The sequence below is a fragment of the Salvelinus alpinus genome, chromosome 3 (assembly GCF_045679555.1).
Source record: "Salvelinus alpinus chromosome 3, SLU_Salpinus.1, whole genome shotgun sequence".
In the NCBI taxonomy this organism is placed as follows: Eukaryota; Metazoa; Chordata; class Actinopteri; order Salmoniformes; family Salmonidae; genus Salvelinus; species Salvelinus alpinus.
The window spans coordinates 79,782,826-79,804,028 of NC_092088.1; the positions used below are offsets into that span (position 1 = coordinate 79,782,826).

Consider the following 21,203-nt stretch of genomic DNA (forward strand, 5'->3'; position numbering starts at 1 on the left):
TGAATATTTCATGGGAAATGTGAGCGGGTCACATTGTGAAGCGCTGCATGGCGTGCACGTGAAGAGGCCACCAAAGGACCATGCAGTAGGCTATACAAAACAACTCATCAGCCGTGCTTGTTTTTTCTTCAAACTATGTCTAGTCTTTCATATCCCCTCCCTACAGTGTCTTCTTACTGACACCTCGTTTCTATCTAACTAAGGTGTCTAATTAGGGAGCTATATTACATGAAGTATGATGTTGTCTGTGCAAAGAGAAGGGCGTGCCGCAGTTTGTTTGTTTTGTACACATCCAGTGTCAAGGGCTTGGGTAAGCCAGGGTTGGTTTACTTGACTACTTTACATCCATTCGAAGAAGCATGGACTTTAATGTGAATGCAGTCCTAACAGTAATGTAGGTTAGGAATCATCCTGTGGAGGGTGTACATGTGCTATGTTCCAGTCAGGCACAGACTGTACACGTTTGCCTGTAGATCAAAGGAAATGGCCTCTTCTTCAGTGAAATCGTGTTATAGTGCCAACCAGATCTGGACTCAAATACATGCGTTTTTAATGATTTTTTATTTTAAATACTTCTCTGGTGTATTTAATTATTTTTTTAGATAATTTCCTAGAAATACTAGGGTATGTGAAATTACAGTATATACCCCTAAGACCAACCAGACCTGGGTTCAAATACATTGACTATTTTAATATTTGTATTTGAAAATACATTTGGAATGTATAAAATATAAATCTATTTCCAAATACATTCCAATATTCAAATATTTGTATTTTCAAATATTTTTTTCTAAATACTTACTTTGAAATGTATGTGAAAGTAATTGAAATAATACATTGTATTATTTAAATTACAAATATTTGAACCCATATCTGGTGCCTAGACATATCCACTGACAGGTATCTGGAGCAGGATCTGGAATTTACACTGTACGCGTATGGAAACATATTGAAATGCATATATTAAAATGCCGGAGCCTTGCCAGTACATTGCTAATCACCCATATTCCGTTTCATGTTATACCCGCTACGTGTCATCTCAAACATGTTATAGACGGTTTACCTCTTTATGACAGACTGAGTAGAAAACACCATCTCCAAGGAAGGTTAAAAAAATAATTGCTCAGTCTGTGTCAATGTAGTTCCCCTAACAGCCATAACTTGATTACTGTAGGAGACACCAGGCAGTAGATAATGGTCTAATGGGAGACCTGCTGGTGTTCAGCTGGGGCACTAAATAGTCCACTACTGAAGTCGTGTGTGTTTCAGGTACTGTCTGTAAAGTAGATCAGGCATCCATCGATCCAGCAGCTTTAGGAGGTCCTCTCTAGGCCCAGATGGTATCATAGTTGACCTCTACTCTGGGAACTATGGCCAGCTATTTTATGCCTTTAGTTCTCCTTAAAAAAGGTAGAGTCGTGTCATGTCTTGTCTTGTAACTCCTGTAGGAAGCATTGATTGATGTCACAATCTTACTCTAGTGTTGTCGCTCGCTCTCTCTCTCGCTCCATGGAGGCTCATCGTGGGCACTCCGTGTCAATGGCGTTGACGCGGGGAGTCGCTGCGCTCTCTCACCCATACCCGTAGCCGTAGCTGCTGGTGATTGGGCTCTAGTGGATTAGCCCATCTGTCATATTGATATCTCAAAGGGCTGATCTGAGGCGCCATCGTTTACGCAAGCAAGACTTGCCTTCCTTTACAGCTTCACCAAACCGTCACGAGAGTGTGTAACCTTTTAAAAAAAATATATCTGTAACCAATTTTTGGGGGGGCCCGGAGATTTCAACATGATAGCTAAAGTTATTCAACCAGCGTATTGTAACACACAACACCAGCTAACCCTTGTTTCTCTCTTTTAAAGGCAGATAATTGGTCCTTTTTGGCCATTGATTGTTTTCAGTGTCCTAATGAATTTGTGTGTCCCCTTTCTCCCTCAGCTGCCGGCATAAACAGTGGAAGACAGAGCTGCCTGCTTCTAGTGTTATCATCACTTTCCACAATGAGGCCCGCTCAGCTCTGCTCCGCACCGTGGTCAGGTGAACACACACACACACACACACACACACACACACACACACACACACACACACACACACACACACACACCCTCTCTCTCTCTCTGACAGGCTAGGCCTGGAGATGCTAACCCATGTTTAACCCTCTCCTCTGCCCTCCCTCCCTGTCCAGTGTTCTTAAGAAGAGTCCCCCCCACCTTGTCAAGGAGATAATCCTGGTTGATGATTACAGTGACAACCGTGAGTTGCTGTTTGAGTGTTAACTCTCTGTTTTGCCCTGTGCCTCTGTCACTCTGGATCAGTACTGGCACTGGTTGACAGGCTCCAGGTCCTTCTCTCCCTCGCCACCCGGTCTGTAAACTAAAGCCCCTGTCCTGAACCATCTCTCAGGCGCCGTCCCTCTAAACTCTGGGTGACCCTTAAGGGCACGTGCCTCCAGCTCAGGCATCACACCTATCATTCATCTTTTCCTCCTGAGTTTTCATAGAGGTCTCTTGTACCCGTCAGCCTTTTGAAATAGATTAAAGCGATCTTTGAGTCGTTCTAGAGTTGTCTGTTAGACAGTGTCGGCGTCACTGGAGGGCCACTAAGTAAACCATTGGTTCCGCTTTAAATGAAACATAACTTTTATGGCTGAAAAGAAGTCTTCATAAAGCCCTTATAAGTCCTATATAGATGTTTATTTGACGTGTGTATATGTATATAGATGGTTTATTTTAGTAACCAAGGTTTGTGTCTCGTGGTTCAGCTGAAGATGGAGCCTTGTTGGGGAAAATTGAGAAGATCCGGGTTCTTCGAAACGATCGACGAGAAGGTGAGTGGATGAATGGGAAATGCATTTGAAGGAATAAAAACTGCTAGTTGAAAATGATTGGTCAGGCTTTAGTCATCATCATAGTATTTGATGCCCATTGTCCTTGACCTTGTCCAACACTGCATGTACCCTAATCAAATCAACTGAAGTGATTTGCCACTTAACAGCAGAAAAGGATCATTAGGGCTAGGAAAGGAAACCTCTGAACAGGTTTATTGGGGCCAATGGGGAGAAAATATACACTCCAAAGCAATGAAGAGTTTGTAAGAACAAGTATATTTTTGGAAAGTGCTTTGTGTGCTCTCCAATAGAATGACTATTAGGTCAAAAAGACATGGCTGCAGTCCTCTGTTCATTATTGCTATCTCTGCAAAACTGATTGTCTTTTACAACTCCACAATAGCACACCACACTCTGCCTCTCTCAACCAATGGCACACCACACTCTGCCCCTCTCAGCCAATGGCACACCACACTCTGCCCCTCTCAGCCAATGGTACACCACACTCTGCCACTCTCAACCAACTAAGCGAGAATTGAATTATCTAACCCAGGATTAAAGTTCATATGACCTAGCACTTCAGCAGGTAATAGATGACTTCAAACCAAGTCATTTAAAACATACCAGATGACTTCAAACCAAGTCATTTAAAACATACCAGATGACTTCAAACCAAGTCATTTAAAACATACCAGACTGCTTCAAACCAAGTCATTTAAAACATACCAGATGGCTTCAAACCAAGTCATTTAAAACATACCAGATGGCTTCAAACCAAGTCATTAAAAACATACCAGATGGCTTCAAACCAAGTCATTAAAAACATACCAGATGGCTTCAAACCAAGTCATTAAAAACATACCAGATGGCTTCAAACCAAGTCATTAAAAACATACCAGATGGCTTCAAACCAAGTCATTAAAAACATACCAGACTGCTTCAAACCAAGTCATTTAAAACATACCAGATGGCTTCAAACCAAGTCATTTAAAACATACCAGATGGCTTCAAACCAAGTCATTTAAAACATACCAGATGGCTTCAAACCAAGTCATTTAAAACATACCAGATGGCTTCAAACCAAGTCATTTAAAACATACCAGATGGCTTCAAACCAAGTCATTTAAAACATACCAGATGGCTTCAAACCAAGTCATTTAAAACATACCAGATGGCTTCAAACCAAGTCATTTAAAACATACCAGATGGCTTCAAACCAAGTCATTTAAAACATACCAGATGGCTTCAAACCAAGTCATTTAAAACATACCAGATGGCTTCAAACCAAGTCATTTAAAACATACCAGATGGCTTCAAACCAAGTCATTTAAAACATACCAGATGGCTTCAAACCAAGTCATTTAAAACATACCAGATGGCTTCAAACCAAGTCATTAAAAACATACCAGATGGCTTCAAACCAAGTCATTAAAAACATACCAGATGGCTTCAAACCAAGTCATTAAAAACATACCAGATGGCTTCAAACCAAGTCATTAAAAACATACCAGATGGCTTCAAACCAAGTCATTAAAAACATACCAGACTGCTTCAAACCAAGTCATTAAAAACATACCAGATGGCTTCAAACCAAGTCATTAAAAACATACCAGATGGCTTCAAACCAAGTCATTAAAAACATACCAGATGGCTTCAAACCAAGTCATTAAAAACATACCAGATGGCTTCAAACCAAGTCATTAAAAACATACCAGATGGCTTCAAACCAAGTCATTTAAAACATACCAGATGGCTTCAAACCAAGTCATTAAAAACATACCAGATGGCTTCAAACCAAGTCATTAAAAACATACCAGATGGCTTCAAACCAAGTCATTAAAAACATACCAGATGGCTTCAAACCAAGTCATTTAAAACATACCAGATGGCTTCAAACCAAGTCATTAAAAACATACCAGATGGCTTCAAACCAAGTCATTAAAAACATACCAGATGGCTTCAAACCAAGTCATTAAAAACATACCAGATGGCTTCAAACCAAGTCATTAAAAACATACCAGATGGCTTCAAACCAAGTCATTTAAAACATACCAGATGGCTTCAAACCAAGTCATTAAAAACATACCAGATGGCTTCAAACCAAGTCATTAAAAACATACCAGATGGCTTCAAACCAAGTCATTTAAAACATACCAGATGGATTCAAACCAAGTCATTTAAAACATACCAGATGGCTTCAAACCAAGTCATTTAAAACATACCAGATGGCTTCAAACCAAGTCATTTAAAACATACCAGATGGCTTCAAACCAAGTCATTTAAAACATACCAGATGGCTTCAAACCAAGTAATTTAAAACATACCAGATGGCTTCAAACCAAGTCATTTAAAACATACCAGATGGCTTCAAACCAAGTCATTTAAAACATACCAGATGGCTTCAAACCAAGTCATTTAAAACATACCAGATGGCTTCAAACCAAGTCATTAAAAACATACCAGATGGCTTCAAACCAAGTCATTAAAAACATACCAGATGGCTTCAAACCAAGTCATTAAAAACATACCAGATGGCTTCAAACCAAGTCATTAAAAACATACCAGATGGCTTCAAACCAAGTCATTAAAAACATACCAGATGGCTTCAAACCAAGTCATTTAAAACATACCAGATGGCTTCAAACCAAGTCATTTAAAACATACCAGATGGCTTCAAACCAAGTCATTTAAAACATACCAGATGGCTTCAAACCAAGTCATTTAAAACATACCAGATGGCTTCAAACCAAGTCATTTAAAACATACCAGATGGCTTCAAACCAAGTCATTTAAAACATACCAGATGGCTTCAAACCAAGTCATTTAAAACATACCAGATGGCTTCAAACCAAGTCATTAAAAACATACCAGATGGCTTCAAACCAAGTCATTAAAAACATACCAGATGGCTTCAAACCAAGTCATTAAAAACATACCAGATGGCTTCAAACCAAGTCATTAAAAACATACCAGATGGCTTCAAACCAAGTCATTAAAAACATACCAGATGGCTTCAAACCAAGTCATTTAAAACATACCAGATGGCTTCAAACCAAGTCATTTAAAACATACCAGATGGCTTCAAACCAAGTCATTAAAAACATACCAGATGGCTTCAAACCAAGTCATTAAAAACATACCAGATGGCTTCAAACCAAGTCATTTAAAACATACCAGATGGCTTCAAACCAAGTCATTTAAAACATACCAGATGGCTTCAAACCAAGTCATTAAAAACATCCCAGATGGCTTCAAACCAAGTCATTAAAAACATCCCAGATGGCTTCAAACCAAGTCATTAAAAACATACCAGATGGCTTCAAACCAAGTCATTAAAAACATACCAGATGGCTTCAAACCAAGTCATTAAAAACATACCAGATGGCTTCAAACCAAGTCATTAAAAACATACCAGATGGCTTCAAACCAAGTCATTAAAAACATACCAGATGGCTTCAAACCAAGTCATTAAAAACATACCAGATGGCTTTAAACCAAGTCATTTAAAACATACCAGATGGCTTCAAACCAAGTCATTTAAAACATACCAGATGGCTTCAAACCAAGTCATTTAAAACATACCAGATGGCTTCAAACCAAGTCATTTAAAACATACCAGATGGCTTCAAACCAAGTCATTTAAAACATACCAGATGGCTTCAAACCAAGTCATTTAAAACATACCAGATGGCTTCAAACCAAGTCATTAAAAACATACCAGATGACTTTAAACCAAGTCATTTAAAACATACCAGATGGCTTTAAACCAAGTCATTCAAACCAAGTCATTAAAAACATACCAGATGATTTTAAACCAAGTCATTTAAAACATACCAGATGGCTTTAAACCAAATCATTTAAAACATACCAGATGGCTTTAAACCAAGTCATTTAAAACATACCAGATGGCTTTAAACCAAGTCATTTAAAACATACCAGATGGCTTCAAACCAAGTCATTTAAAACATACCAGATGACTTCAAACCAAGTCATTTAAAACATACCAGATGACTTCAAACCAAGTCATTAAAAGCATACAAATTCACGCTCTGTATGAAAATGCACTCAGATAATGTCACTCTAGATAAGTGTAGTATCCTTAAAGGTTTCTTAGAGTTACGACTCATGAGACTTAAGTACGGTTTAGTATTTAATTGTAACTCAGAATTACATTCTCTAATGCACCTGGCTTAAGCTACCTGAAGCTTTCTTAATCATAGTTATATAGGCAGATGTAACAGTATAACTTTAAACCGTCCCCTCACCCCGACACGTGCGCGAACCAGGGACCTTCTGCACACATCAACGGTCGCCCACGAAGCATCGTTACCCATCACTCCACAAAGGCCGCGGCCCTTGCAGAGCAAGGGGAAACCCTACTTAAGTCTCAGAGCAAGTGACGTAACTGATTGAAACGCTACTAGCGCGTACCCGCTAACTAGCTAGCCATTTCACATCCGTTACACTCACCCCCCTTTCAACCTCCTCCTTTTCCGCAGCAACCAGTGATCCGGGTCACGGCACCAATGTAACAGTATAACTTTAAACCGTCCCCTCGCCCCGACACGGGCGCGAACCAGGGACCTTCTGCACACATCAACGGTCGCCCACGAAGCATCGTTACCCATCACTCCACAAAGGCCGCGGCCCTTGCAGAGCAAGGGGAAACCCTACTTAAGTCTCAGAGCAAGTGACGTAACTGATTGAAACGCTACTAGCGCGTACCCGCTAACTAGCTAGCCATTTCACATCCGTTACACTGACATAGGAAATAGCTACGGATAGCGGGAAGCAAACCCCCGTCTTGAGTCAATACTGCCATCTATTGGTAAACATAAATATACCAGGTTACTACATTCCCCCCCTTAAAGCTAATAACCCAATTAAATTACTTTCTGAGCTATGCTATTTTCTTATTTATATTTTTTCAAAAATGATCTCCTTTAGGATCTGAAAAAGTCTGGCGGATGTCTCTCTCTAATAGAGCGTCTCAGAGGTGGTGTAGCTGGTGCCACCAGATCTTCACCCCTTGATGGTGAAACAAAGTCCTTTTGTGGAGACTTCACAGGAGGAGGTCGTCCCGGACTGGCGGTCCCAGGAAGTTGAGCATTGTTGGTATCAGGTGGTTTGTCCAACTGCAACTCTGGGGAACGTTCCAATGTCCTGTCCTGCTCGTTTAAGAATTGATCCAGATCTCCAGATGGAACTGGAATTCGAGCTCGGATCTGATCCACGTGTCTCCTTAGTCTTTGTCCACTTCCAATGATATAAGATACTGGTCCTGAGCAATCCCCAATGGTAGCTGGAATCCATTTAGGACCAAACCCATAGTTTCTTGTATAGACATCATCTTCAGGTGAGAAACTTCTGAGTTTGGCTCAGGTGTCATGATTACGTTTTTGATTCCATTGCTTTTGTTGTATTTTCATTTTCAGGTCTGGTCTGATGAGATCCAAGGTTGACCTTAACCTCCTTGACATCAACATTTCTGCAGGTGACAAACCAGTTGTAGCTTGAGGAGTAATCCTGTAGCTAAACAAGAATCTTGACACCTTTGTTTCAGTGCTGGGCCCTTGCATCTTCCTCATCCCCTCCTTCAAGGTCTGAACCGCACGTTCTGCTAATCCGTTTGATGATGGGTGAAAAGTGGCCGACGTTACATGCTGAATTCCATTTTGTTTCATGAAACTTGTGAATTCAGTGCTTGTAAAACAAGTAGCATTGTCACTAACCAACATTTGAGGCAATCCCATAACACCGAAGCTTTGTCTCAACTTCTCAATCGTAGCGTACGATGTTGACGTGTTCATGGGGTAACATCCATCCACTTTGAATGAGAATCAATCAGCACAAGGAACATTTTTCCTAGGAAAGGTCCAGGGTAGTCCACATGTAGTCGTGTCCATGGTTTTTCTGGACATTCCCATGGATGTAATAGCGCAGTGGGGGGTGACTTCCTGTTACTCTGACAATCTGCACACCGGCTAACCTAATTTTCCACATCGTGGTCCATCTTTGGCCACCAGACATATGACCTAGCTAGGCCTTTCATTCTCGACATGCCTAGATGCGACTGATGCAACAAATTCAGTAGCAACCCTCGCCCTTGTGGTGGGATAACTACTCTTGAACCCCACAGAACACATCCATCTCGAACACTCAATGCCAAGCGGCGAGTGTAGTAAGGCATGATCTGAAGCTCTGTCACTGTAGGCCATCCTTTCAGGATCAATTCATGCACTTGTGATAACGTCACATCCTTTGAAGTCCATTGCCTGATTTGTGCTGTGTTCACTGGTGCATCATCCAACACATCGATCATCAAAACCTGGTCATTTTCTTCTTCCTGAATGATGATTTCTGGAACGGGCAGCCTACTCAGAGCATCAGCATTCCCATGGTATCTACCTGGTTTGTAAATTATTCTGTACTCGTAGGCCCTGAGCCACATAGCCCAACGTTGAACTATTGGAGAGACCGTTTGTGGTACTGGCTTTTGTTCATGGAACAGAGAGATCAGAGGCTTATGGTCGGTCACAATAGTGAATGTTCTCCCGTACAAGTACTTGTGGAATCTCTGTATTCCGAATATGACAGCCAGTCCTAACTTGTCCAGCTGAGAGTACTTTTTCTCCGGTGGCGACAATGTTCTTGACATGAACCCGATAGGTTTCTCTGCACCATTCTCCATCCGGTGTGATATCGTATGGTGTGGGGGCGGTGCTGAGGCATCACACGATAAGATGAGATCTCTGTCTGCTGAGTAGTGCACTAGCACTTCAGCTGATTGCAGTAACACCTTTGACTCTCATGAGTTACGACTCATGAGACTTAAGTACGGTTTAGTATTTAATTGTAACTTAGAATTACATTCTCTAATGCACCTGGCTTAAGCTACCTGAAGCTTTCTTAATCATAGTTATATAGGCAGACATAGGAAATAGCTACGGATAGCGGGAAGCAAACCCCCGTCTTGAGTCAATACTGCCATCTATTGGTAAACATAAATATACCAGGTTACTACAATAAGTGTCTGCTAAATGACTAAAATGTATAAAGTAAATTTAACCATTTTAATCAGGGGGTATTTTTAAGATTTGTATTAATAATGTGAAAAGTTTCAATGTAAATAGATATTTAAATATGAGTAGCCAACTATTGTGATATGCACATCCCAAACTTCAGAGAACCGGTACTGTATACATAGAAATGAGAGGCCTGCACACACATGAATAAACCATTGTGTATTTGTAGATGACATATTGATAAGAGCACCAGGCATGTTACTCCTCCACAGGTCTGATGAGATCGCGGGTGAGAGGGGCCGACACAGCCACTGCCAGTGTTCTCACCTTCCTGGACAGCCATTGCGAGTGTAATGAACACTGGCTGGAACCACTCCTGGAAAGGGTGGCAGAGGTCAGTGTGTACCATAGACATCAAAACTATGAAATAACACATGAAATCATGTAGTAACCAAAAAAGTGTTAAACAAATCAAAATATATTTTATATTTGAGATTTGTCAAAGTAGCCACACATTGCCTTGATGACAGCTTTGCACACTCCTGGTACTCTCAACCAGCTTCACCTGGAATGCTTTTCCAACAGTCTTAAAGGAGTTGAGCCCTTGTTGGCTGCTTTCCCTTCACTCTGCGGTCCAACTCATCCCAAACCATCTCAATTGGGTTGAGGTCGGGAGATTGTGGAGGCCAGGTCATCTAATGCAGCACTCCATCTCCTTCTTTGATCAAATAGCCCTTACACAGCCTGGAGGTGTGTTGGGTCATTGTCCTGTTGGAAAACAAATTATAGTCCGACCAAGGTGAAACCAGATGGGATGGCGTATTGCTGCAGAATGCTGTGGTAGCCATGCCTTGAATTCTAAATAAATCAGACAGTGTCACCAGCAAAGCACCCCCAAACCTTAACACCACCTCCTCCATGCTTCACGGTGGGAACCACACATGCAGAGATCATCTGTTCACCTACTCTGCGTCTCACAAAGACACGGCGTCTGGAAAAAATCTCAAATTTGGATTCATCAGATCAAAGTACAGATTTCCACCGGTCTAATGTTCATTCCTTGTGTTTCTTGGCCCAAGCAAGTCTCTTCTTCTTATTGGTGTCCTTTAGTAGTAGTTTTTTGCAGAAATTCGACCATGAAGGTCCGATTCACGCAGTTTCCTCTGAACAGTTGATGTTGAGATGTGTCTGTTACTTGAACAATTTCTGAGGCTGGTAACTCTAATGAACTTATCCTCTGCAGCAGATGTAACTCTGGGTCTTCCTTTCCTGTGGCGGTCCTCATAAGAGCCAGTTTCATCACAGCTCTTGATGATTTTTCGAACTGCACTTGAAGAAAGTTATTGGAAATGTGCCTTATTGACTGAACTTCATGTATTAAAGTAATGATGATGGACTGTCGTTTCTCTTTGCTTATTTGAGCTGTTCTTGCCATAATATGGACTTGGTCTTTTACCAAATAGGGCTATCTTCTGTATACTACCCCTACCTTGTCACAACACAACTGATTGGCTCAAACGCATTGAGGAAAGACATTCCACAAATTCACTTTAAACAAGGCACACCTGTTAATTAAAATGCATTCCAGGTGACTACCTCATGAAGCTGGTTGAGAGAATGCCAAGAGTGCGCAAACCTGTCATCAAGGCAAAGGGTGGCTACTTTGAAGAATCTCACAAATAAAATATATTTAGATTTGTCTAACACTTTTGTGGTTACTGTATGATTCCATATGTGTTATTTCATAGTTTTACACACACATACAGTGCCTTCGGAATGTATTCGGACCCCTTGACTTTTTACACACATATATATATATATATATATATATATATATATATATACAGTGGGGAGAACAAGTATTTGATACACTGCCGATTTTGCAGGTTTTCCTACTTACAAAGCATGTAGAGGTCTGTCATTTTTATCATAGGTACACTTCAACTGTGAGAGACGGAATCTAAAACAAAAATCCAGAAAATCACATTGTATGATTTTTAAGTAATTAATTTGCATTTTATTGCATGACATAAGTATTTGATCACCTACCAACCAGTAAGAATTCCGGCTCTCACAGACCTGTTAGTTTTTCTTTAAGAAGCCCTCCTGTTCTCCACTCATTACCTGTATTAACTGCACCTGTTTGAACTCGTTACCTGTATAAAAGACACCTGTCCACACACTCAATCAAACAGACTCCAACCTCTCCACAATGGCCAAGACCAGAGAGCTGTGTAAGGACATCAGGGATAAATTGTAGACCTGTACAAGGCTGGGATGGGCTACAGGACAATAGCCAAGCAGCTTGGTGAGAAGGCAACAACTGTTGGCACAATTATTAGAAAATGGAAGAAGTTCAAGATGACGGTCAATCACCCTCGGTCTGGGGCTCCATGCAAGATCTCACCTCGTGGGGCATCAATGATCATGAGGAATGTGAGGGATCAGCCCAGAACTACACGGCAGGACCTGGTCAATGACCTGAAGAGAGCTGGGACCACAGTCTCAAAGAAAACCATTAGTAACACACTACGCCGTCATGGATTAAAATCCTGCAGCGCACGCAAGGTCCCCCTGCTCAAGCCAGCGCATGTCCAGGCCCGTCTGAAGTTTGCCAATGACCATCTGGATGATCCAGAGGAGGAATGGGAGAAGGTCATGTGGTCTGATGAGACAAAAATAGAGCTTTTTGCTCTAAACTCCACTCGCCGTGTTTGGAGGAATAGAAGGATGAGTACAACCCCAAGAACACCATCCCAACCGTGAAGCATGGAGGTGGAAACATCATTCTTTGGGGATGCTTTTCTGCAAAGGGGACAGGACGACTGCACCGTATTGAAGGGAGGATGGATGGGGCCATGTATCGCGAGATCTTGACCAACAACCTCCTTCCCTCAGTAAGAGCATTGAAGATGGGTCGTGGCTGGGTCTTCCAGCATGACAACGACCCGAAACACACAGCCAGGGCAACTAAGGAGTGGCTCCGTAAGAAGCATCTCAAGGTCCTGGAGTGGCCTAGCCAGTCTCCAGACCTGAACCCAATAGAAAATCTTTGGAGGGAGCCGAAAGTCCGTATTGCCCAGCGACAGCCCCGAAACCTGAAGGATCTGGAGAAGGTCTGTATGGAGGAGTGGGCCAAAATCCCTGCTGCAGTGTGTGCAAACCTGGTCAAGAACTACAGGAAACGTATGATCTCTGTAATTGCAAACTAAGGTTTCTGTACCAAATATTCAGTTCTGCTTTTCTGATGTATCAAATACTTATGTCATGCAATAAAATGCAAATTAATTAATTAAAAATCATACAATGTGATTTTCTGGATTTTTGTTTTAGATTCCTTCTCTCACAGTTGAAGTGTACCTATGATAAAAATTACAGACCTCTACATGCTTTGTAAGTAGGAAAACCTGCAAAATTGTCAGTGTATCAAATACTTATTCTCCCCACTGTATATATATATATATACACACACATCCTGGACATGCAATCTTATCCCAGAGGCCGACCCAAAACAACGTGGTCGCCGCATGAGAGGCAGACGGAGCGGCCTACTGGTCAGACTCCACCGCTTCCTAGCATATTACTCGCCAATGTCCAAACTCTAGATAACAAGGTGGACGAAATTAGGGCTCGAGTTGCCTTCCAGAGAGACATCAGAGATTTTAACATTCTTTGTTTCACGGAAACATGGCTCACTCCGGATACTTTGTCAGAGTCGGTACAGCCACCCGGTTTCTTCAAACATCGCGCCGACAGAAACAAACATCTCTCTGGAAAGAAGAAGGGCGGAGGTGTGTGCCTTGTGATTACACCATGCGTCGTTAATCATAACAACCTACAGGAACTCAAGTCCTTAGGTTCACCTGGCCTAGAATTCCTTACAATCAAATGCCGACCGCATTATCTTCCAAGAGAATTGTTTTAGATTACAGTCACAGCTGTGTATATTCTCCCCCCCCCCCCCCCCCCCAAGCAGATACCGCGTTGGCCCTAAAATAACTTCGGTGGACTTTATGTAAATTGGAAACCATACGTCCTGAGGCTGCATTTATTGTAGCTGCGGATTTTAACAAAGCTAACCTAAGATCAATACTCCCTAAATTCTATCAGCATATCGAATGCGTGACACGAGCTGGCAGAATTCTGGATCATTGCTACTTGAACTTCCGCGATGCATACAAAGCCCTCCCGCGCCATGCCTTCGGCAAATCTGACCATGAATCCATTTTGTTGCTCCCAGCCTATAGACAGAAACTAAAACAGGAAACGCCTGTGCTCAGGTCAATACAACGCTGGTCTGACCAATCGGATTCCACTCTTCAAGATTGCTTCGATCACGTGGACTGGGAAATGTTACAGATAGCCTCAAACAACAACATTGATGTATACGCTGACTTGGTGTACAAGTTTATTAGCAAGTGCATCGGAGATGTCGTACCCACTGACTATTAAAACCCCTAACCAGAAACCGTGGATTAATGGCAGCATTCGCGCAAAACTGAAAGCACGAACCACCGCTTTTAATCATGGCAAGGCGACTGAATACAAACAGTGTAGCTATTCCCTCCGCAAGGCAATCTAACAAGCAAAGCGTCAGTATAGAGACAAAGTAGAGTCGCAATTCAACGGCTCAAACACGAGACGCATGTGGCAGGGTCTATAGTCAGTCACGGATTACAAAAAGAAAACCAGCCCCAATGCGGACATCGACGACTTACTCCCAGACAAATTAAACAACTTCATTGCTCGCTTTGAGCACAATACAGTGCCACTGACACGGCCCGCTACCAACGTGAGTAAAACGTGTTAACCCTCGCAAGGCTGCCGGCCCAAACGGCATCCCTAGCCGCATCCTCAGAGACCAGCTGGCTGGTGTGTTTACAGACATATTCAACCAATCCCTATCCCAGTCTGTTGTCCCCACATGCTTCAAGATGGCCACCATTGTTCCTGTTCCCAAGAAAGCTAAGGTAATGAACTAAATGACTATCGCCCCATTGCACTCACTCCTGTCATCATGAAGTGCTTTGAGAGACTAGTCAAGGATCATATCACCTCCACCCTACCTGATACCCAAGACCCACTCCAATTTGCTTACCGCCCCAATAAGTCCACTGATGATGCAATCGCCATCACACTGCCCTATCCCATCTGGAAAAGAGGAATACCTATGTAAGAATGCTGTTTATTGACTACACCTCAGCATTTAACACCATAGTACCCTCCAAACTCGCCCTGTGCAGCTGGGTCCTGGACTTTCTGACGGGTCGCCCCCAGGTGGTGAGGGTAGGAAACAACATCTCCACCCCGCTGATCCTCAACACTGGGGCCCCACAAGGGTGCGTTCTAAGCCCTCTCCTGTACTCCCTGTTCACCCATGACTGCGTGGCCATGCACGCTTCCAACTCAATCATCAAGTTTGCAGACAACACTACAGTGGTAGGCCTGATTGCCAAGAACGACGAGGCGGCCTACAGGGAGGAGGTGAGGGCCCTCGGAGTGTGGTGTCGTCAGGAATATAACCTCACACTCAACGTCAACTAAACAAAGGAGAGATGATCGTGGACTACAGGAAACAGCAGAGGGAGCCCCCCCCCCCCATCCACATCGATGGGACAGTAGTGGAGAAGGTGGGAAGTTTTAAGTTCCTCGGCGTACACATCACAAACTGAAATGGTCCACCCACACAGACAACGTGGTGAAGGCACAACATCGCCTCCTCAACCTCAAGAGGCTGAAGAAATGTGGCTTGTCATCTAAAACACTCACAAACATTTACAGATGCACAATCAAGAGCATCCTGTCGGGCTGTATCACCGCCTGGTACAGCAATTGCACCACAATCAACCGTAAGGCTCTCCAGAGGGTAGTGCGGTCTGCACAACGCATCACCGGGGGCAAACTACCTGCCCTCCAGGACACTTACAGCTCCCGATGTCACAGGAAGGCCAAAAGATCATCAAGGACAACATTCACCCGAGCCACTGCCTGTTCACCCCGCTATCATCCAGAAGGCGAGGTCAGTACAGGTGCATCAAAGCTGGAAAAACAGCTTCTATCTCAAGGCCATCAGACTGTTAAACAGCCATCACTAACATAGAGAGGCTGCTGTCAACATACAGACTCAAATCTCTGGCCACTTAAATAAATGGAGTTAATAAAGTTATCACTAGTCACTTTAAATAATGCCACTTTATTAATGTTTACATATCCTACATTACTCATCTCATATGTGTTTACTGTATTCTATACCATCTACTGCATCTTGCCTATGCCGCACGCCATCGCTCACCCATATATTTATATGTACATATTCTTATTCATCCCTTTACATTTGTGTGTATAAGGTAGTTGTTGTGAATTTGATAGAATCCTTGTTAGATATTACTGCATAGTCAGAACTAGAAGCACAAGCATTTCTCTACACTCGCATTAACATCTGCTAACCATGTGTATGTGACCAATACAATTTGATTTGATTTGACACACACTCCGGACTCCGACATTGCTCATCCTAATATTTCTATATTTCTTAATTCCATTATTTAAATTTTAGATGTGTGTGTATTGTTAGATATCACTGATCTGTTGAAGTTAGGAACAGAAGCATTTCGCTACACCCGCAATAACATCTGCTAAATATGATTATGTGACCCCTAAAATGTTACTTGATTTAAAGAGCTCTAACTCACCGTTGGTTTGACAAAACTTCAATGGAACACAGTTACTGCTGTAGTTTTCTGCTGCTTCATCAAAAGACTTGGATTGGATCATTCCAGAACTATTCCATCTGATTTATGTGACGCTCAGCAAATCTTGTACTTCCCTCTTGGAAATCTATTTGTGTTTTGGCTGTGTTAAGCTCATATATTTAAGTGAATATGTGGACAAAAGTTTGACTCGCCGCAGATCTGTTTTGGACTGTAATTTGTTATTCAGCTTTTATCTAGTGCTTGGTTGTGAAATGATGTGGTGGTTTTGACTGATTATTTCAGTCCCCGAGTCTTATTTCTATATAATCTAGTGGAACACTGCATCTTTGTGTCCCATCTTTCTCTCTTTACACCTCCCTCACAGGACAAAACGCGGGTTGTTTCCCCCATCATCGACGTCATCAACATGGACAACTTCCAGTACGTAGGCGCCTCGGCCGATCTCAAAGGAGGTAAATCCCACTCATCTACACCTGCAGCTTTCCTTTCCTCTCCAGGGCAGGCTGGAAAATCACATGGCAGTTTTCACTCTGTACCCAATGTCACCTTCTGCCAAAGAAGTCTGTTTCTTGGAGTGTGGCTGGCTGACGGACTGACTGGCTGACTGAGTGGCTGGTTGGTTGGTTGGCTGCATGTGTGTGAGAGCAAAGGAGAGAATAAGCGTGTGATAAATCTTGAAAAAGGGAGTGCCCTTTGGAATGGAAACTATTTGGTTGATTTGTCTAGGGATATAGGCAGATTACATTGTGCACTCCCATGGCTCCTGCACTCTATAGGGTTTATGAGAAGTGTAATGTACAGCCATATGGGGCGGCAGGTAGCCTCGTGGTTAGAGCGTTGGGCCAGTAACCGAAAGGTTGCCAGATCGAATCCCCGAGCTGTCAAGGTAAAAATATGTCGTTCTGCCCCTAAATGAGGCAGTTTAACCCACTGTTCCTAGGCCGTCATCGTAAATAAGAATTTGTTCTTAACTGACTTGCATAGTTAAATAAAGGTTAAATAAATTAAAAATGTATCTAAAAATGTAGATAGAGGGAACGCCACAGATGTGTAATATATCTATCAGTTAGGCATTGTGTGTGAAAAGGATAGTAGTGTTAAGAGAAATACAAACACTGACAACCAGCTTTTCCTGTTATCAAAATGAATCTACTCTTGTTTACTTGAATTCCCTTAAAACCTAATCAGTACCTGTTTTTCCCGCTCTAGGATTTGATTGGAATCTGGTCTTCAAGTGGGACTATATGACCGTGGAGCAGAGGAGGGTGCGTCAAGGAAACCCCACTGCTCCAATCAAGTAAGCCTGTCTCACCTCTGGGTTCTTTCTGCTGTCCTCTCCTCTGCCTCATAGCCAGTGCCCCCTGGAGAAGAGGCTGAGGCAGGCAGCATTAGATATCAGTGTGCAGCGTCCACACTGAGCCCTCTGGGGGAATATAGCCAAAAGCTCCTGAAATAAAACTGAGCCTTTGAGCCTCTGTTCCATTTTCTCCCTGACGTCCACGGTGCCGTATGATATTGCAGGGTGAAGTAAACACAGAGGTGATCGAAGGCGTTCTCATCTTATCCATCTTTGTCTTAAATTGTGTATGGTGATGATGAGGGAGAAGATAATTGATGAAGATATTGCTGTGAAAGAAAGATCAGAAGAGAGCAAACACTTTGATTTGTTCGATCAGTATGAGATCACAGAAATGGTTCTGTTTTACATAATAACCAAATGTCAGATGCATTCTCTCAGTAAACGTATTGGTAACCAACAGAGGGCAGCATTTAATCAATATCCAAAGGCTAGAATTAGAATATGGCTCTTCATTGCCTATAATGCATCTTGTTCCTCTTCACAAGGTGATGGAAATTAACCCGAAGGGTGACTCAAGTTATTTTTTTATTGTAATTGGCATTTGAAAATATGTAATTTGTTTGTGACATGTTTAGAGAAAACAATAGGATAAGCTGTTCTGGTTAAATGGTCTTCTAGATCTGCTTTAGTATCCATGCATTATCCATGACCCTGTAGACCAGACCTTGTTTGATCCATGTCCCTGTAGACCAGACCTTGTTAGATCCATGTCCCTGTAGATCAGACCTTGTTAGATCCATGTCCCTGTTGGGCTGGGCGATATGGCCAAAATATTATATCATTGTATTTAAAAAGAATTGGACGGTATTTTTAGTTTTTGAATAATAAAAGTTCTACATTTTCTTTATGAGTAGTGAGTGATCCTAGGGTGGCAACACATACAGTTGAAGTCGAAAGTTTACATACACCTTAACAAAATACATTTAAACTCAGTTTTTCACAATTCCTGACATTTAATAAAAATTAGTAAAAATTCCCTCCCTTAGGTCAGTTAGGATCACCACTTTATTTTAAGAATGTGAAATGTCAGAATAATAGTAGAGTGATTTATTTCAGCTTTTATTTCTTTCATCACATTCCCAGTGAGTCAGAAGTTTACATAAACTCAATTAGTATTTGGTAGCATTTCCTTTAAATTGTTTAACTTGGGTCAAACGTTTCGGGTAGCCTTCCACAAGCTTCCCACAAAAAGTTGGGTGAATTTTGGCCCATTCCTCCTGACAGAGCTGGTGTAACTGAGTCAGGTTTGTTGGCCTCCTTGCATGCACATGCTTTTTCAGTTCTGCCCACAAATGTTCTATAGGACTGAGGTCAGGGCTTTGTGATGGCCACTCCAATACCTTGACTTTGTTGTCCTTAAGCCATTTTGCCACACCATTGGAAGTATGCTTGGGGTCATTGTCCATTTGGAAGACCCATTTGCGACCAAGCTTGAACTTCCTGACTGATGTCTTGAGATGTTGCTTCAATATCCACATAATTCTCCTTCCTCATGACGCCAACTATTTTGTTAAGTGCACCAGTCTCTCCTGCAGCAAAGTACCCCCACAACATGATTCTGCCACCCTCATGCTTCACGGTTGGGATGGTGTTCTTCAGCTTGCAAGCATCCCCTTTTTCCTCCAAACATAACGATGGTCATTATGGCCAAACAGTTCTATTTTCGTTTAATCAGACCAGGGGACCTTTCTCCGAAAAGTACGATCTTTGTCCCCATGTGCAGTTGCAAACGATAGTCTGGCTTTTTTATGGTGGTTTTGGAGCAGTGGCTTCTTCCTTGCTTAGCAGCCTTTCAGGTTATGTCGATATATGACTCGTTTTACTGGGGATATAGATACTTTTGTACCTGTTTCCTCCAGCATCTTCACAAGGTCCTTTGCTGCTGTTATGGGATTGGTCCCATGGTGTTTATACTTGTGTACTATTGTTTGTACAGATGAACGTGGTACCTTCAGGCGTTTAGAAATTGCTCCCAAGGATGAACCAAACTTGTGGAGGTCTACAATTTTTTTTCAGAGGTCTTGGCTGATTTCTTTTGATTTTCCCATGATGTCCCATGAGGCCTTGAAATACATCCACAGGTACACCTCCAATAGGCTAATTGACATCATTTGAGTCAAAGTGAAGCTTCTAAAGCCATGACTTCATTTCCACACTGCCACGTAGGGCTGCACGATATGGGCAAATAATATAGGACTTATTTTTAACCAAATGTTGCAATTGCGATTTGACTTGGAAATTAAAGCAAAACTGTTGGAATCATGGAAATATGACTATTCTAATTCTATAGTTAGATTATAATAGTGGGCACTTTGAATACAGTGTTGTTTGAGATGACAACAAATTAAAATGCCAGGGAGGAGTTATTGTGACAAGGTAGGAACTAAAGTGTTGATAAGTGTTTCCTAGGGGACCCTATAAGCTTTGGGTACATTTCATGTTTTCTCTTAGCTACTTCATGTAGCTAACATATTGTTGCTTTGCATATTCCTCTTTGATTTAGAAGATAATGTTGCACAAACAACATGCTGATTTAGGTCTACACCATCACTGGTATTAACTAGCTACATTTGCACTTACTCAGTACATTTATTAGCGTCTAACAAGATTTAGGGCAACTTGCTAAGAAATGACAAACTAGCTGTTTGCTGATGTAAGAAACACAAACTAATAGTGTCATTATAGAATGCTAGTGGATTTATATTAAGAAGCAAAGTGAAAACAGCATTGTTGTCGTCAACATTGTTGCATGTGCTGCATTGACCATGCAGACCAGTGATGGGTCGTTTGCAAACGAGCCAGCTCTTGTAGGTGAACGTTGGGAGCCGGCTCGCATATCAGAAGAGCCAAATCTATTTATAAAAAATTAAGATATGAATAATCAAAAGATTTAAATGAATAGAATTAACCAATTCAAATAAGGGAAAAAAAAGAATATAGGCCTAAATGCTCAAGCGCACACATTCGTTCTGATTGTCTGCTCAGACTAACAGCCTCACCTGTTGTTCCTGTTGATCAGACACGCAGTGTCAACCAATGAACCAAAGACGCATGAGGGAGGGCCGAGCCTACTCACACAGTCACACACTTAGCAGCCAATGAGAGGGAGGAAGGACAGCTGTGAAAACAGCTGAAAATGAGTCGAAAGCACAGTAACATTTGGATGCATTTTAATAATGTAGACAGAGTTAGAGCACAGTGTAGAATTTGCTAAAACAAAATCTAATCTAAAGCCGGTTCTATGCACAACCTACACCGGCATATGCGAACTGCACC

The 21,203-nt window shown here is 42.0% G+C and overlaps 1 protein-coding gene across 1 annotated transcript in view; it reads left to right on the forward strand.

Annotated features, from left to right (window-relative positions):
• Window positions 1-21,203, forward strand: part of LOC139571421 (polypeptide N-acetylgalactosaminyltransferase 2-like) — a 132,948-nt gene that overhangs the window by 102,227 nt on the left and 9,518 nt on the right. The window contains exons 4-9 of the mRNA XM_071394272.1: window positions 1,938-2,036; window positions 2,188-2,255; window positions 2,764-2,829; window positions 10,127-10,248; window positions 16,932-17,019; window positions 17,777-17,864. Of these exons, the coding sequence (XP_071250373.1) occupies window positions 1,938-2,036; window positions 2,188-2,255; window positions 2,764-2,829; window positions 10,127-10,248; window positions 16,932-17,019; window positions 17,777-17,864 (531 nt within the window). The remainder of the gene's footprint in view (window positions 1-1,937; window positions 2,037-2,187; window positions 2,256-2,763; window positions 2,830-10,126; window positions 10,249-16,931; window positions 17,020-17,776; window positions 17,865-21,203) is intronic.